Source organism: Phaseolus vulgaris, chromosome 5, assembly GCF_000499845.2.
Source record: "Phaseolus vulgaris cultivar G19833 chromosome 5, P. vulgaris v2.0, whole genome shotgun sequence".
In the NCBI taxonomy this organism is placed as follows: Eukaryota; Viridiplantae; Streptophyta; class Magnoliopsida; order Fabales; family Fabaceae; genus Phaseolus; species Phaseolus vulgaris.
Window position 1 is genome coordinate 4,937,352 of NC_023755.2, and position 13,210 is coordinate 4,950,561.

Below are 13,210 nucleotides of genomic sequence, written 5' to 3' on the forward strand. Positions count from 1 at the left end.
TTAAAATGAATATAATTTATCATTTATAAAACATAACCTTTGAACTTGGCATACCAGAACATAGTTATGTTGTAGAGTAGAGTAGAGTTGTAGTAAATCAAATTTCGAATTCAAATCAGATTAAATGCACCTCAAAGCAGATAAATGCCGAGGACAAAATTATACTCTTGGAATCTCAAACATTCATCAAAACATTTTTAGCCAACCAAAAATAAATAAATAATGGTTAGTTGACACCATCTCAGTCCTCCAAAAACTCAAGTATCATTACTCATTAGCTTGGTCCTCCACAGATAAATAAATACACAAAAATGGTCATTTCATGCCAATTCTTTTCATCAAATTTTGAGGTTATAAATAAAAAAGAGGCACCACATCAATCATACCCGTTGGAGTACTGCCTCTGACTCCTTCCTTCCCAATTGTTCATGCCTCAATGCATCAACCGCCTCTTGGTATTTTGAATACATTTTGGCTAACTTCAAGAAATATATGTATATTGTATGGTAAGAAGGTATAATTGTGTAATTCAAATGAAAATAGGACCAGCATTAAAAGTAAAATTTTAATAACTCACACTCCAGCCATCTCGAAGAAGTGAAGCAGCCAATGCAGTTCCAGAAACTCCAACAGGAATTTTTGGAACTACTAAACTATTTTCCTCCACCATGCTATCGGCTTCAATTGATTCAATCCACCTTTAAGAACAAAACAACTAACTAAGAAAAAGAATTATGGGAGCAAATAATGGGCCTTATGTTATCCCTTATAAAAAAACACACATACAGGCAAATAAGAAAAAGAAATTTAATACTGCATAGAAACTATAAAATGTCTTTTAAAAAGGACCATCAATCATTTCTAAAAGATGCCATATAATAAGTACAGGAGTGAGTATTAGTTTTGATATCCTTGGAAGTTGAACCCTTGTAATATCTCTATCATTTAAAAGTAAGGAATTTATGAGTTGAGTTTCATATCACAATTTTAATTTGCCAATATGGTCATCTTTTGGTCTTATTCATTCCTAACCCTAATCATACTATACTCCTATCTCAAAGTTCAATACTCACTTTGGAGAGTGAGACTCTAACTCTTCCCACTCTCTCAAATTCAAATTAACACATTTTTATATTCTCTCTTCCCTCATTAATTCATTGAAAGAATATAATAAAGTGATTCCATTTATATAACTAAAGTTTCGTATATAAATAAATATTCAGGTTGTGCATTTTTGCAAGGTTAAAATGATAATTCTTAACAAAAACACTTAAACTTCTGTAATTCTATTCATCACATCCCCCAAAAAACCAAAAAGCAATTCCCTTCCACATAAAGATAACAAAAGATGCAACAATAAACTAATATGATTTTGACTCTTCCATCCAACTCCAACACCTCAGCCCAATCACATGCCAACACTATGAAGTACAAATAAAGTCTGACCACACTCATTGCTCAATGTTATTAATAGTGGATCCCATGACAACAATTTAGTTACACATAATACATCCGTGGCCAAGTAACTTATATTAGGTAGTATAACATATATAAAGTGTAAAAGACAGATTTTGCATATTTTAGCCCTTTTCAACAATCATTCTAATGGCTACTAGATTTTAGGTACAAAAGACAGGCATATAACAATGCTGCATCTTGGGGCTTTACATTTTCAACAACTTATACCATGAGAAGGACAAAAGTAGAACACTGAATTTTTGGGTAAAATCAAAATTCAAAAGAGCGAAAAAAAAAGAGTAAAGAACATACGATTCAGTAGTGAAACTGCTAAGAGGAAGATTGTTCAGTTCATTTGTCTTCTTCCTTGCCTCACTTTCAGCTTCACACTTCTCAAGCTTTTCTTTTAAATCAGTGACCTCCTACAAGCACCCAAATAGACATATATGGCTATTAGTACATTCAAGCACACATAATCTATTTCGAATAAATATCCACCCTCAAACAAAATGAAACCACTGGAAACCCAATGTCACCCAAGTAGTTATCAACTTCAGGCATTACATGTGGTAACCTAAAACATTTAGCAGTTTAAAGACCCATACTACTTCAACTTTTTTCAGTACCATGCTTATTATTCGTGTCAGAAGGGAAAGCAAACAAACACTGAAGATTAACACAACTTGGGTACGAAAAAATACCTTTTCAACCTGTTTTCTGGCAGATAATTCCTTCTCAAGTTTCCCTTTATAATGATCCTCAACTTGCTTTAAGTCTGACTGTTTTTTACACGCAAGTAATATTTATAAATACCATGTATTATAATTTATAATTTGTCCAAACATAAAAAATAGAGCAATAGCAAACAAAATTAACCTCCAACGCTTTTATCACACCCTCTAGGTCTGTTGTCTTTTTTGACAATTCCTTGGAACTCTCTTTATATAGCTCATTAAGCTTATTAACCTGAAAAGGTACATTTCAAGTTAAAAATGCATAATAGAAGACACAAATAAAAAATTGTTGCTTGGAATCTTGAAGAAAACATCATTGTTCATGAAGTGTCAACACAATTTAACTTTCCACAAGAAATACATCTGCTCCACAAAATACAAATTGCTAGAGTTAATTTTTCACCTATCTTTTAGGTACTTTCAAATATGCAAGATAATTGACAGCATTATTCCATTCCAAGTATTTTCAAGCACTCAACTGTCTCCCCTAGGTATATTTTATAGTATTGAAGGACCACTTGTCCTCGTCATAGCTTTATACCATCCCTCTCGTCTCAAATTATTTTTCTATCAACATATATTATAGATCATAAAATATTAAGCATAGTTCAAATACAATGCGCCCAAAAAATAGACAATACTTGGGTTATGAGATGTTCATTCAATTCCACATGTCTAAACATGTAAACAACATGTTCATACAATTCCCTTTCAAACGATCTAACACTCCAAGGCTCATTCAGTCCCTCATTAATCATCCGCACAGCAAATTTGCCCTAAAACAATTTAAAGATTTGGACAATTTCCTTGGTATTGAAGCAAAGCACTTTAGTGATGGGTCTTTGCTCCAAACCAAGTTCAAATACACTAGAGAAGGCTAATTTGGTGAACACCAAGCATATTTTGTTGATTTCAGGAGAAGGAGAAATTCGTCAAGGTATTTACAATAATAATGGGTTAGTTAGTTTGTTTGTTACTTTGTTAGTTGGAAGGATAGTTAGATATAAATAGGAGAAATAGGAGAGCAGTCTCAACTCCAACGGTTTCCCCTTCACAATGGGTTTCTCTTTTAACCAAGAGCCAAAGCTCAATTTACAGTAACCAATCTCAGTTTCACCTATTATTCTTCCCCTATTTGTATCTAACTACACTTCAAACAAACTAACTAACCCATTAATTTCTCCTTTTCCTCATATCCTACACATTTCCTCTCCCATGGTTGGAAGCTTAAAGCTGTCAAGACAGAAGGCATACTAATTATTGTACATCAGACCCTTGCTCAGCCAGATCCAGCTTTAGGTGGGGGGTTGGGGAGGGGGGTGTATATTACAGTGTTTGCACAAGGTATTATTCTGGGCACAATTGTATCATATAGTTTTCAGCTATAGTTAGTTAGGACTGTTGGAATTCAGTTACAACTAAACCCTCAATATATCTCATATAAATCAGTTGTATCCTATCAGATCAATCAATTGTATACTATAATACAATCACTATTTTCATTCGCAAAACCCTATTAATATTTTCTGAATCTTAAGAAGGGAAGTTGGATTTATGAATGCCTCAAATGCTACTTATTCTGTGATTGTGACTGGTGAACCAATGTGTAGGTTTCAAGGACAGGTGGAGAAGGGCAGGGAAAACAGCATTGCCTTTACTGTGACTTTAGATTTAGTTGTTGCAAACCCGAGAGTTAATGGCAGAAAACATAATGAAACAGCTAAACCTCAAAAGCACTGTACTAGAATAATGAGACCTTCAGAATTTACTGAGTTAGAATATATTTGTGCTTGGCTTCCCCTCCTTAAGGATTATATTCGCTATAGCATATGATTATGGAAAGATACATTTTAGCCACGTGCTAAAAGTATTATGAGCATGTTGGTTTCCAGTTAAAATGGCCAAACGTATATCCTCACATAAACAAGAAATTGCTGTCTCTCATGAACTAAAGCTTTCGAATTCATTTTCTCTGTTCAAACTGATACAAAAAAAAAACACACTATGTTTCACTCTATCATTATAATGTAAACACCTATTTAAATCTAATCAAAAGTTCCTTTCTTTCCATCAATTTCTCATTTCCAATTGATTCCACTAATATGCCACAAGAGTAAAGTCAAGATCAATGAACTTATATTTGATGCCTAATGTATCTAAGCCATGTCAAGAAAGAGAGTATGGAATGTTTTTGGTAGGAGAGCATGGATCATGCATGCCAAAAGTCATCATAAAACTCACAGTGGAGAGTTCAGCAGATAATTGTTCTTCATTGACTGCTGCAGCATCTTTAGCTGAAATTAATTCCTAAAAAGGTAAAATAAAATCAATCAAGCACGATTCCCCATAAAATAAGTCCAATAATAACATTTCGAGATAATGCTCCATGTTCAACCTCTTGCACAGATTTAAGCTTCATTTCAAGCTCCCTCACTCTATCCTTATTCCACTGTAGAGATTGAGAACATTGGTTGAATTGTCTCTCCATCTGAAAGCATTGACAACAACCCGAATATCATTAATGCAAAGAGAATAAACCAAATTCAAAATGAAAAGAAAAGTCATTTTTTCAACTACACTGTCAAACTAGCTTACATCTGCAAGCTTGGAAGATATATCAGCTTCCAAATCTGCGTTCTTTCTGCGTAGCTCAAAAACACTGTTAACTTTACCATTCAACTCCTCGTTCAGCCAAGAATTCTGTTTCTCAATAATCTCCTTCTCCTGCTTACACACATTACATAGTTATCGTGAAAGAAACATTCAAGTTTTAACACCGGATAAAACAAGAAAAAGTCTAGTTCATCGTAAGGGCAATAAATATTCAAACACATTTTGCTGTTTTGGAAACAGTAAAACAGAGCAGCACAATCTAAAATTTCCAAGTTGTTTTCCATTATACATAATAAGCCAGACTATGTTTAATTCATAAATGAGTCATTTAAAACAGTCAGACGGTGAAGGAATCCAGTACCACCAATAATCTGCTCATGTAAAAGTAGAAAGGAAAATCAAAGGAAACAAATTACGATAAATAACAGCAAGCACTGAAGACAAAACCTGTTCAAGGCGACTGCAAGCAGCCCGGCACCGCGCTAATTCTGCCTCAACTTCACTCAATCGAGCCTCCTTATGAGCAGCATTTTCACTTAAATGGACCTTCAAAACCAACATTGAAACACACAAAACACATCAACGCCGTTACAAGAAAACACATCACGTAAGCAACCAAACCACCCAAGGTTTTAAATCACAGTTACATAACGGTTTTGCCATGATCCTTAGTATTTATGCGGCTGATATGGCCACGATTGAGGTGGCAGGCACTCAAAAACCTCGACATTGCAACCGCAAATGGCGAACTGCTTTTAGAAACTAGCACCAGAAACCAAAAGGCAGAGAAACTCACAATCTTATCAAGATAACTCTTCATGGTTGCATTCTTCTCACTAAGCTCCAAATCCTTCTGCTCGTTCAACTCAATCAACTGCCTCTTTGACTTGTGCAACTCCCCCACCTCCATCCTCAACCGCTCTATCTCCCTATTTTTCTCAACCTAATAAACCCAAAAAAGCATCAAATCACAGAGAGTACAACAACAACGATAACAAGTTAACAATAACAAAAAAGCGGAGGAATGTTTCGTTTTGGAACGATTCGAACCGATTGCAATTGAATTTGGTGGTTCTGCGATTGCGTCTCGGCGAGTTCGCGGAGGCGCTGATCAAGGGAAGATTGGAGGTCAGCGACGTTGGACTCCAACTTGGAGAACTCGGCGGCGAGGGAAAGGTATTTCTGCTCGATGAGGGAACAGTTCTGCTCGGCGTTGATGTCAGCGGCGTCGGCCTTGGCACGGACGGTGTCGAGCTCGTGTAGGAGGCCGCGGATAAAAGCGTCGGCCTTCGCGGCCACGGCGGCGCCGTCACCGGAGCACCGCGAGAACTCCTCATCGGAGAGGAAGAGAGGCATCGCGTGTGCCCTAATCGGAGAGTTCGAAAGCGACAGTGGAAATTGGAGAAAACGAAAGAAAGACAGTAAAGGGGGAAAGGGAAAAGAAAAGAAAAGAGGGAAGTGATAAATTTGAAGAGGAAACGAGGAGATTGGTACAAGTTTAAGAGAAAAGTGACTTCGGAACTTTACGGGCTTTTACTTCCCGCACCCTCTATTTTGAACCTGCACCTGATAAAGACTGTTTCTTCCGCACCTCCATATCTTCTTCTGCCACCTCCATGCACAACATGAAAATACATTTTTGTCCTTCTTGTGTTACCCCATAGAGTAGTTTCTGGATTATGTAATTCGGAAACTCATTTGAAAAAACACTTCCGGATTACATAATCTGAAAGTTAAATAAGACTTCCGGATTATGTAGTCCGGAGAATAATCATGCATCTGAAAAATGGCTTCCTTATTATGTAATCCGGTAGCTAATTACAAATTTGAAAAATGACTTCCAGATTATATAATCCAGAATATTATAAAGGGACATTTTTTTAAATTTGAAAACTTATGGAGGTGAGAGAAAAATGTATGGAGGTGCAGGAAGAAACAGTCCCTAATAAACTCGCAGGTCAACGCAGTTAAGTTGGGTTTTCGTTTTAACCCAAAATGATGTCATTCTGAAGGCAGTTTCTTCCTGCACCCCTACATTTTTCTTCCTGCACCCCCACAATGTAATGCAAAGACAAAAATATTCCTATTATTTTTTAAATACCCCAAAATACACATAAGACCCACACTACTCTTTCTTCTTCCGGACAAGGCAATTCGGTAATTTTACCGAATGGGAAATCCGCATTTATTTTTTTGCATTCTGGATTGGGAAATCCATAAATCTTCCAGATTGGTGAATCTGGTAATCTTCTGGATTCATCAATCCGTAACAAAAATTAGACTTCCAGATTCAACAATCCGAAAATCAACAAGTTACTTTTGAAACACCCCTTTATTTGAAAAAAACACGAATCACTTCCGGATTGATAAATTCGTAGCACACACTCTCGGATCCCAATATCCGGTAACCTAAAAAACTATAGTTTTTTCAAATAAAAGGTGAAGGTTAGTTTTGAGATTTATAAAATTGTGGGGTGCATGAAGAAAAACATAGAGATGCAGGAAGAAGAAACCCATTCTGAATGGGGAATCAACTCACTTTAGGGTTTAGGGTTTAGGGTTGCGTTTTGGTTTCAATCACATTCATTGCGTCTTATTAGGGGTAATTTCTTCTTGTACTATATCATTTAAGACATGCACCCAACAAAAAATTTAAAACCCAATATTGTCATTGACTTCATTTTTGCTTACGGATGCAGAAATTTGGAAGTGATTGTTGTATACTCCGGATGAAGATCATTTTCATACTTCATTTAAGCTTTTGGATGGTCATATTCGAAAGTGAGTTATGAGTTCTGGATTTTCATATCCAAAATTGTGTGTTATAAATGGTGTTGAGATTCGAGATCTGAAACTTATTTATGTTTGCTTACGGATCTTGATATCGAGAAGTCATTTATGTTGCCCAGATAAAATTTCTGGATGGCAAAATCCGAAAGTGACATATTAGTTCTGGATTTGTATATCTAGAATTTTATGATTTGACTTACAAATATAAATATTAAAAGATAAAAAAATTTAAATTATTAATGACAAATCAAATATTACATATAAGTGTGTTGGGTATGGGTTTGAATTGATATGGTATAGGGAGAATCAGCACTTATTGGCTGCAAAATACAAGATGGGCTCCAAATTGGATTATTTTTTATTTAATTGAGGTGTAGTTTTTTAGGGAATGCTCTCTGTTTTTTTTCTAATTGAGAAAATTTTATGCAAATTTTATTTTGTTTTTCCAGAATTTGAATTTAGAGTAGTGTATTTTTTAAATCAATCTAAGTAAATCTTCTATTTTTTAATAAATTAGATATTAAATAAAAGCATGGGATAAATAGTAATAAATATAATTAGAGGACTGAGAAACTTGATATTTGTCCATTTTTAATTATTTAATTTTTCTGATTTAACAATTTAATATATTTGTAGTTGATTTATTTCTTTTAACTATTTTAAAAGTAATTATATTATTAAAAAAAATTCATAATTTTCTCACTCTTCTCACCTCTACTGTTACCGTGCGGTTAGAAAAAGAAAAAAAATCTCATTTCAAAAGTTTGTTACAGAAAATATATTCAAAAGATATTATATACAGTTTCAAAAGTTTGTTAAGTTGGTAGAAATTAGATACCAACTATTTATTAATAACAAAAAAAATTAATTTAAATATTAATATTTTTTTTTAATTTTTAAAATAATATTTAATTTAATCAATATAATAATTATTTTTTATTTTATTTTTAAAATTAGTTTTTATTTAATAATTTTTAAAATAATATTTAATTTATTTATATATTATATATTTAAAATTGTCACCGCCATTGGAAAAAAAAAATATTTTCAACAAGTAATGAATCTTGTATACTAGTGACTCTCACCTAGCTTCCCCAAGAGTGGTTGCTTCTATTTGTGCCTTTAGTTTATACTTAAAAGCGATGAAGTTGCAAATGCCCCTTTTTTTAAGGACAAGAAAGTGGCCTTTCACTTCTACTTACTCATTTTTATTATATAGAAAATTTGGATATTAAGTTTTCATGTGACAAGTGGCCACTTTGACTCTAAATTATTTATTTTTAAACCAAGGATTCGTTTAGCAAGTTATATAGCAGAAGATAGAATATATAAGATGAGTTTACCTTATATCTTTAGCCAAAGTATAAAGTTTTAAAAACCAGTCTAGTCACTGATTCAGTTGAAATATTCACTTCAAAGTTTGTTGATTTTTTGGTAGACGTTTAAAAGTAAAAATATATTATTTATGTCTAATATAATATATATTTATTTTTAAAATCCTTTTAGTAAGTTGTATACTTTAAAGTAACCATCATTTTCCTAATTAATGCGAAAAGATTACGTAATCTAGAAAAAAAAATATATAAAACATTGAAACATGAATTTATATATTATATAATTATGAATTATATAAATTAACAATAAAGGTTTATGTATAAAAGTATATTCTAGATTATATTTTGAGATGGAACCATGTTCTTTTATAACTGATTTAAAATGATTTGTTTTTTACTTTTATAATCATAATAAAAATTTATATAATAAACTTAAATTTTTAAAAAATTAATGTATATTTTTTTAAAAAAAATTGTGTTAGAACCGAATTAAAATTTTTCAAAAGTTTTTAAATTGAACACTTCTATGACAACAAGTATAATACACTTGTAAGTGTCCCATATAAGTATATTCTCCTACCTAGAGGTGATTTAAACAAAAATCTCATACTAAACCGAAATCGAAGAATCTTACCGCACGGTGCCGTCCACACAAGGAGACAAGAACAAGATACAGTAGTGAATACAATTAAAAACTCACCGTAAAATGTAACTAACAGTATTACACCAATCAAAATTTTCTTTCATTTCACTGTAAAACTATCTCTTCACTCAAGGAAAAAACTAAAAAACTCTCTAACTACAACTAAAAAACAGTATTAATAGAAGCACTTGAAGCTACTCTTCTCCATCACCCATTTACAATCCTTTTCCTCTTTCAATTTCCCAAACATGCATCATTTTGTGCTCACATTGTTGATCTTCTCATTCTGTAGTGTGTTGTTGGTTGATGGTAGTAAAACCCTAATGGGGTTTAGCATTGATCTCATCCCACGCCACTCTCCCATGTCCCCTTTCTACAGCTCTGAAATGACCCAAACCGAGCAAGTGAAAAGTGCTGCCATGCGATCCATTGCTCGATCCAAACTACTCTTCATAGGTCAAAATGAATCATCACCACCTTTACCATCATCATCACCATCACCTTCACCTTCACCTTCACCTTCACCTTCACCTTCACCATCACCATCATCGGCTGAAAGTGTGATAACTCCTGTTCCTGACCATGGTGAATACCTCATGAGATTCTCCTTAGGCACCCCAGAAGTTGAAAGGTTTGCAATTTTTGACACTGGTAATGATCTCTCTTGGCTGCAATGTTCCCCTTGTAAAACATGTTACCCCCAAGATGCTCCTTTGTATGATCCAACCCAATCTTCCACGTACGTGGATGTTGCATGTGATTCACAGCCATGCACACTAATTCCTCAAAACCAACGTGATTGTGGAAATTCTAGGCAATGCATTTACCTTCAACAGTATGGTGAGAGTTCAATCACCATTGGGAAATTGGGCTCTGACACCTTTACTTTTGAGCCAATGGGCATGGGCCAAGGTGCAAAATTTCCCCAATCCATTTTTGGATGTGCCTTTTACAGCAATTTCACCTTTGAGATAAGCAGCAAGGCCGATGGCATTGTGGGCCTAGGCCCGGGCCCATTTTCACTTCCCTCACAACTTGGTGACCAAATTGGCCACAAATTCTCCTATTGCATGGTTCCTTTTAGTTCAACCTCCACTGGGAAATTGAAACTGGGGAACCATTCAAGTGAAGAAGCACCAAGAAATGGGGTTGTGTCCACTCCCTTCATGATCAACCCTTCTTTACCCTCTTATTATCTCCTGAACCTGGAGGGTATATCAATTGGTCAAAAAAAGGTGTTGACTGGTCAAACTGGTGGCAACATAATCATTGATTCAGTGCCAATACTGACACATCTTGAACAAAGAATTTATGCCAGTTTCATAAGTTCTGTTAAGGAAGCATTTAATGTGGAGGCTGCAGAAGATGCTCCAACTCCATTTGAGTTCTGTGTTAGAAACCCTTCTAACATGAATTTCCCTGAATTTGTATTCCATTTCACAGGGGGTGATGTTGTGCTAAACCCTAGCAACATGTTCATTGCCTTAGACAACAACTTGATTTGCATGACAGTGGTACCCTCCACTGGAATTTCTATATTTGGAAATTGGGCACAGGTGAATTTTGAAGTGGAGTATGACCTTGGGGAGAAAAAAGTTTCTTTTGCTCCTACCAATTGCAGCAGCTATTAATGGGCTTAGTTACACTGTTTTCTTAATCTAGATTTCATTTCGGTTAGAGAAAGGTTATGTGTTACTCAAGTAGTTAGGGTAAAATATGTGATGGTTCTACTTATGTCTACTATATAGTCTGAATTGAATTTTGTGTTAAATTTTGAAATGTTTTTATTTATCAGCTCCTATGAATCAACTACTTCTACACATTCAAAATAATTTGTTAATAATTAATATAGGACTTATTGTATAACAGTTAATTTTTAGAATGCAACTTCATACACACAAATTCAGAAACTGTTGGGATCAATGAAACAGAGATAACATGTAAACACCTTTTTTTTTCTGTTGGCTATAATTAATTAAAAATATGTAATCGCCTTTTTTTTTCCTGTTGGCCAATTCATTGAAATATGTATTCAATTAAAATTTAAAAGTCCAAAATAACTGATAATTCTACTTCTTGGTTTTTAAACCTTTTGTTTCACAATTTTTATAAATGATATTGGTATTATTATTAATTATTGAAAATAATAATTAACATCGTTAGAAACCTTTAACTCATTTCTTTACCAGCACATTTAACTTATCTAATGTAAATATATTTTTCTCCTAAAATGGTTTATCTCATATTCAAAGTATTTTTCCACATTTTAAATCACATAAAAGACTAATAAGCATTGCAATTGCTTCATATATATGACATGGAGAAAATCTCATAAAAAAAAGCGTTTACTTTTTTTCTTATATTTTCATTTTCCTCTAGATTCCAATATCCAAGTCTAAATTACAAATATACAGTTAAATTTGCATATATTGTTAGTGTACATACTTTTACAATATTAACTAAAAAAAGTATATAATTTTCAAAATTATTACTATAAAAATAAATAGATTCATTCGTATGCTCTCACTAATAGAAACAAAACATAAAATGAAGAAAAAGTATTGTTCAACGTTTGGATGTTACATTTTTTATCAATAAAAAATAAATTTTATTTAAATTTGATACTGTTCCAAGCCTTATATAGTAAAACCAACCCCTCCACAAATTTTAATCAAGATCTATTGTTGCATAATTATGCAACAAACCTTAAAAAAAGTGGCACCAAAGTACCCTAGACTACAGGCTAAAGTAGCGAATCTGCATCTCCCTTTTCTAATTGTTCCTTTGACCAGTAATCACCTGTATACTTACACAATTTAGACTTCAAAAGCTGTTGCCATAACTGCTAACATGATCATCTTCTTCTTGCTAAAACTCGACATACAAAAAAGTTAGGCTGCACTTGCATCTACTTTGGATGCTTCTGGTATAGTTGTATAAAGGACAACCTCCTATAAGAAACACATTAGCTAAAAACCAAACCTCTCATGCCAGACCTGAAAAAAATTCAGCACCCATTTTATCTGATTGGGCTTCAGAAGAGTTGTTAAATTCCCCTGCATTGACTTAAGCATTGCTTGTAAAACGAAGTTTTTGGCCTTAGAGCACCTTTAGCCTACAAACCAACATCCAACATCCAACACCAGCTTCCACATCAAACCAACAACCTCACCAAGTCATCATATCATACGATGTTGGTTTGTCTCCTGCATACCATCCCAAACCATCATCCACACCAAACTAACATTTCCCAATTCAGTTTTACCTCCTATAACATCAAGAGCACTAGTCCTTATACATACCAATTCAATTTTATATACAAAAGTTACCTCCTTACACCACTTCTATTACTTCACCAGGTGTATTTTAAATTGCAAAAGACTATAGCTATGAAGAGCTTCCCAAAAACCACTACCACTACCTTGGAAACAACCATTACCAAAAACCAGTAACACTACCAGTAGCTCATTGCCACAGGATGTTGCACAAACTAACTAGCCTTTGCACCAGATGCAAATGGTATGCTCCATCCAAATGAACTGAAAGCATAATTAATTATGCTTAATCAGACCCTCCAAACTAGCATCATGGACAGCAGAAGGATTGTTCTACTTCACATCACTGCAAATATTAACCTT

General features: G+C 33.9%; 2 protein-coding genes across 4 annotated transcripts in view; one reads left to right on the forward strand and one right to left on the reverse strand.

Annotated features, from left to right (window-relative positions):
- Window positions 1–6,280, reverse strand: part of LOC137834956 (nuclear-pore anchor) — a 30,875-nt gene extending 24,595 nt beyond the window's left edge. For 2 of the 3 annotated variants that reach the window (XM_068643225.1, XM_068643224.1), the window contains exons 1-11: window positions 5,856–6,280; window positions 5,602–5,748; window positions 5,253–5,351; window positions 4,788–4,916; window positions 4,588–4,680; window positions 4,434–4,499; window positions 2,335–2,424; window positions 2,160–2,237; window positions 1,771–1,880; window positions 578–698; window positions 387–479 (exon numbers count right to left, since the gene is read on the reverse strand). In XM_068643225.1, coding sequence (XP_068499326.1) covers window positions 387–479; window positions 578–698; window positions 1,771–1,880; window positions 2,160–2,237; window positions 2,335–2,424; window positions 4,434–4,499; window positions 4,588–4,680; window positions 4,788–4,916; window positions 5,253–5,351; window positions 5,602–5,748; window positions 5,856–6,161 — 1,332 coding nt within the window. In that variant the 5' untranslated portion in view covers window positions 6,162–6,280. The remainder of the gene's footprint in view (window positions 1–386; window positions 480–577; window positions 699–1,770; window positions 1,881–2,159; window positions 2,238–2,334; window positions 2,425–4,433; window positions 4,500–4,587; window positions 4,681–4,787; window positions 4,917–5,252; window positions 5,352–5,601; window positions 5,749–5,855) is intronic. The other variant, XM_068643226.1, reaches the window with a different exon arrangement.
- A 3,468-nt stretch (window positions 6,281–9,748) lies between these two features.
- Window positions 9,749–11,351, forward strand: LOC137834957 (aspartic proteinase CDR1-like). The gene has a single exon (XM_068643227.1). It carries the CDS (start codon window positions 9,821–9,823, stop codon window positions 11,201–11,203), a length of 1,383 nt encoding a protein of 460 aa, XP_068499328.1. The 5' UTR covers window positions 9,749–9,820; the 3' UTR covers window positions 11,204–11,351.
- Window positions 11,352–13,210: the final 1,859 nt, after the last annotated feature.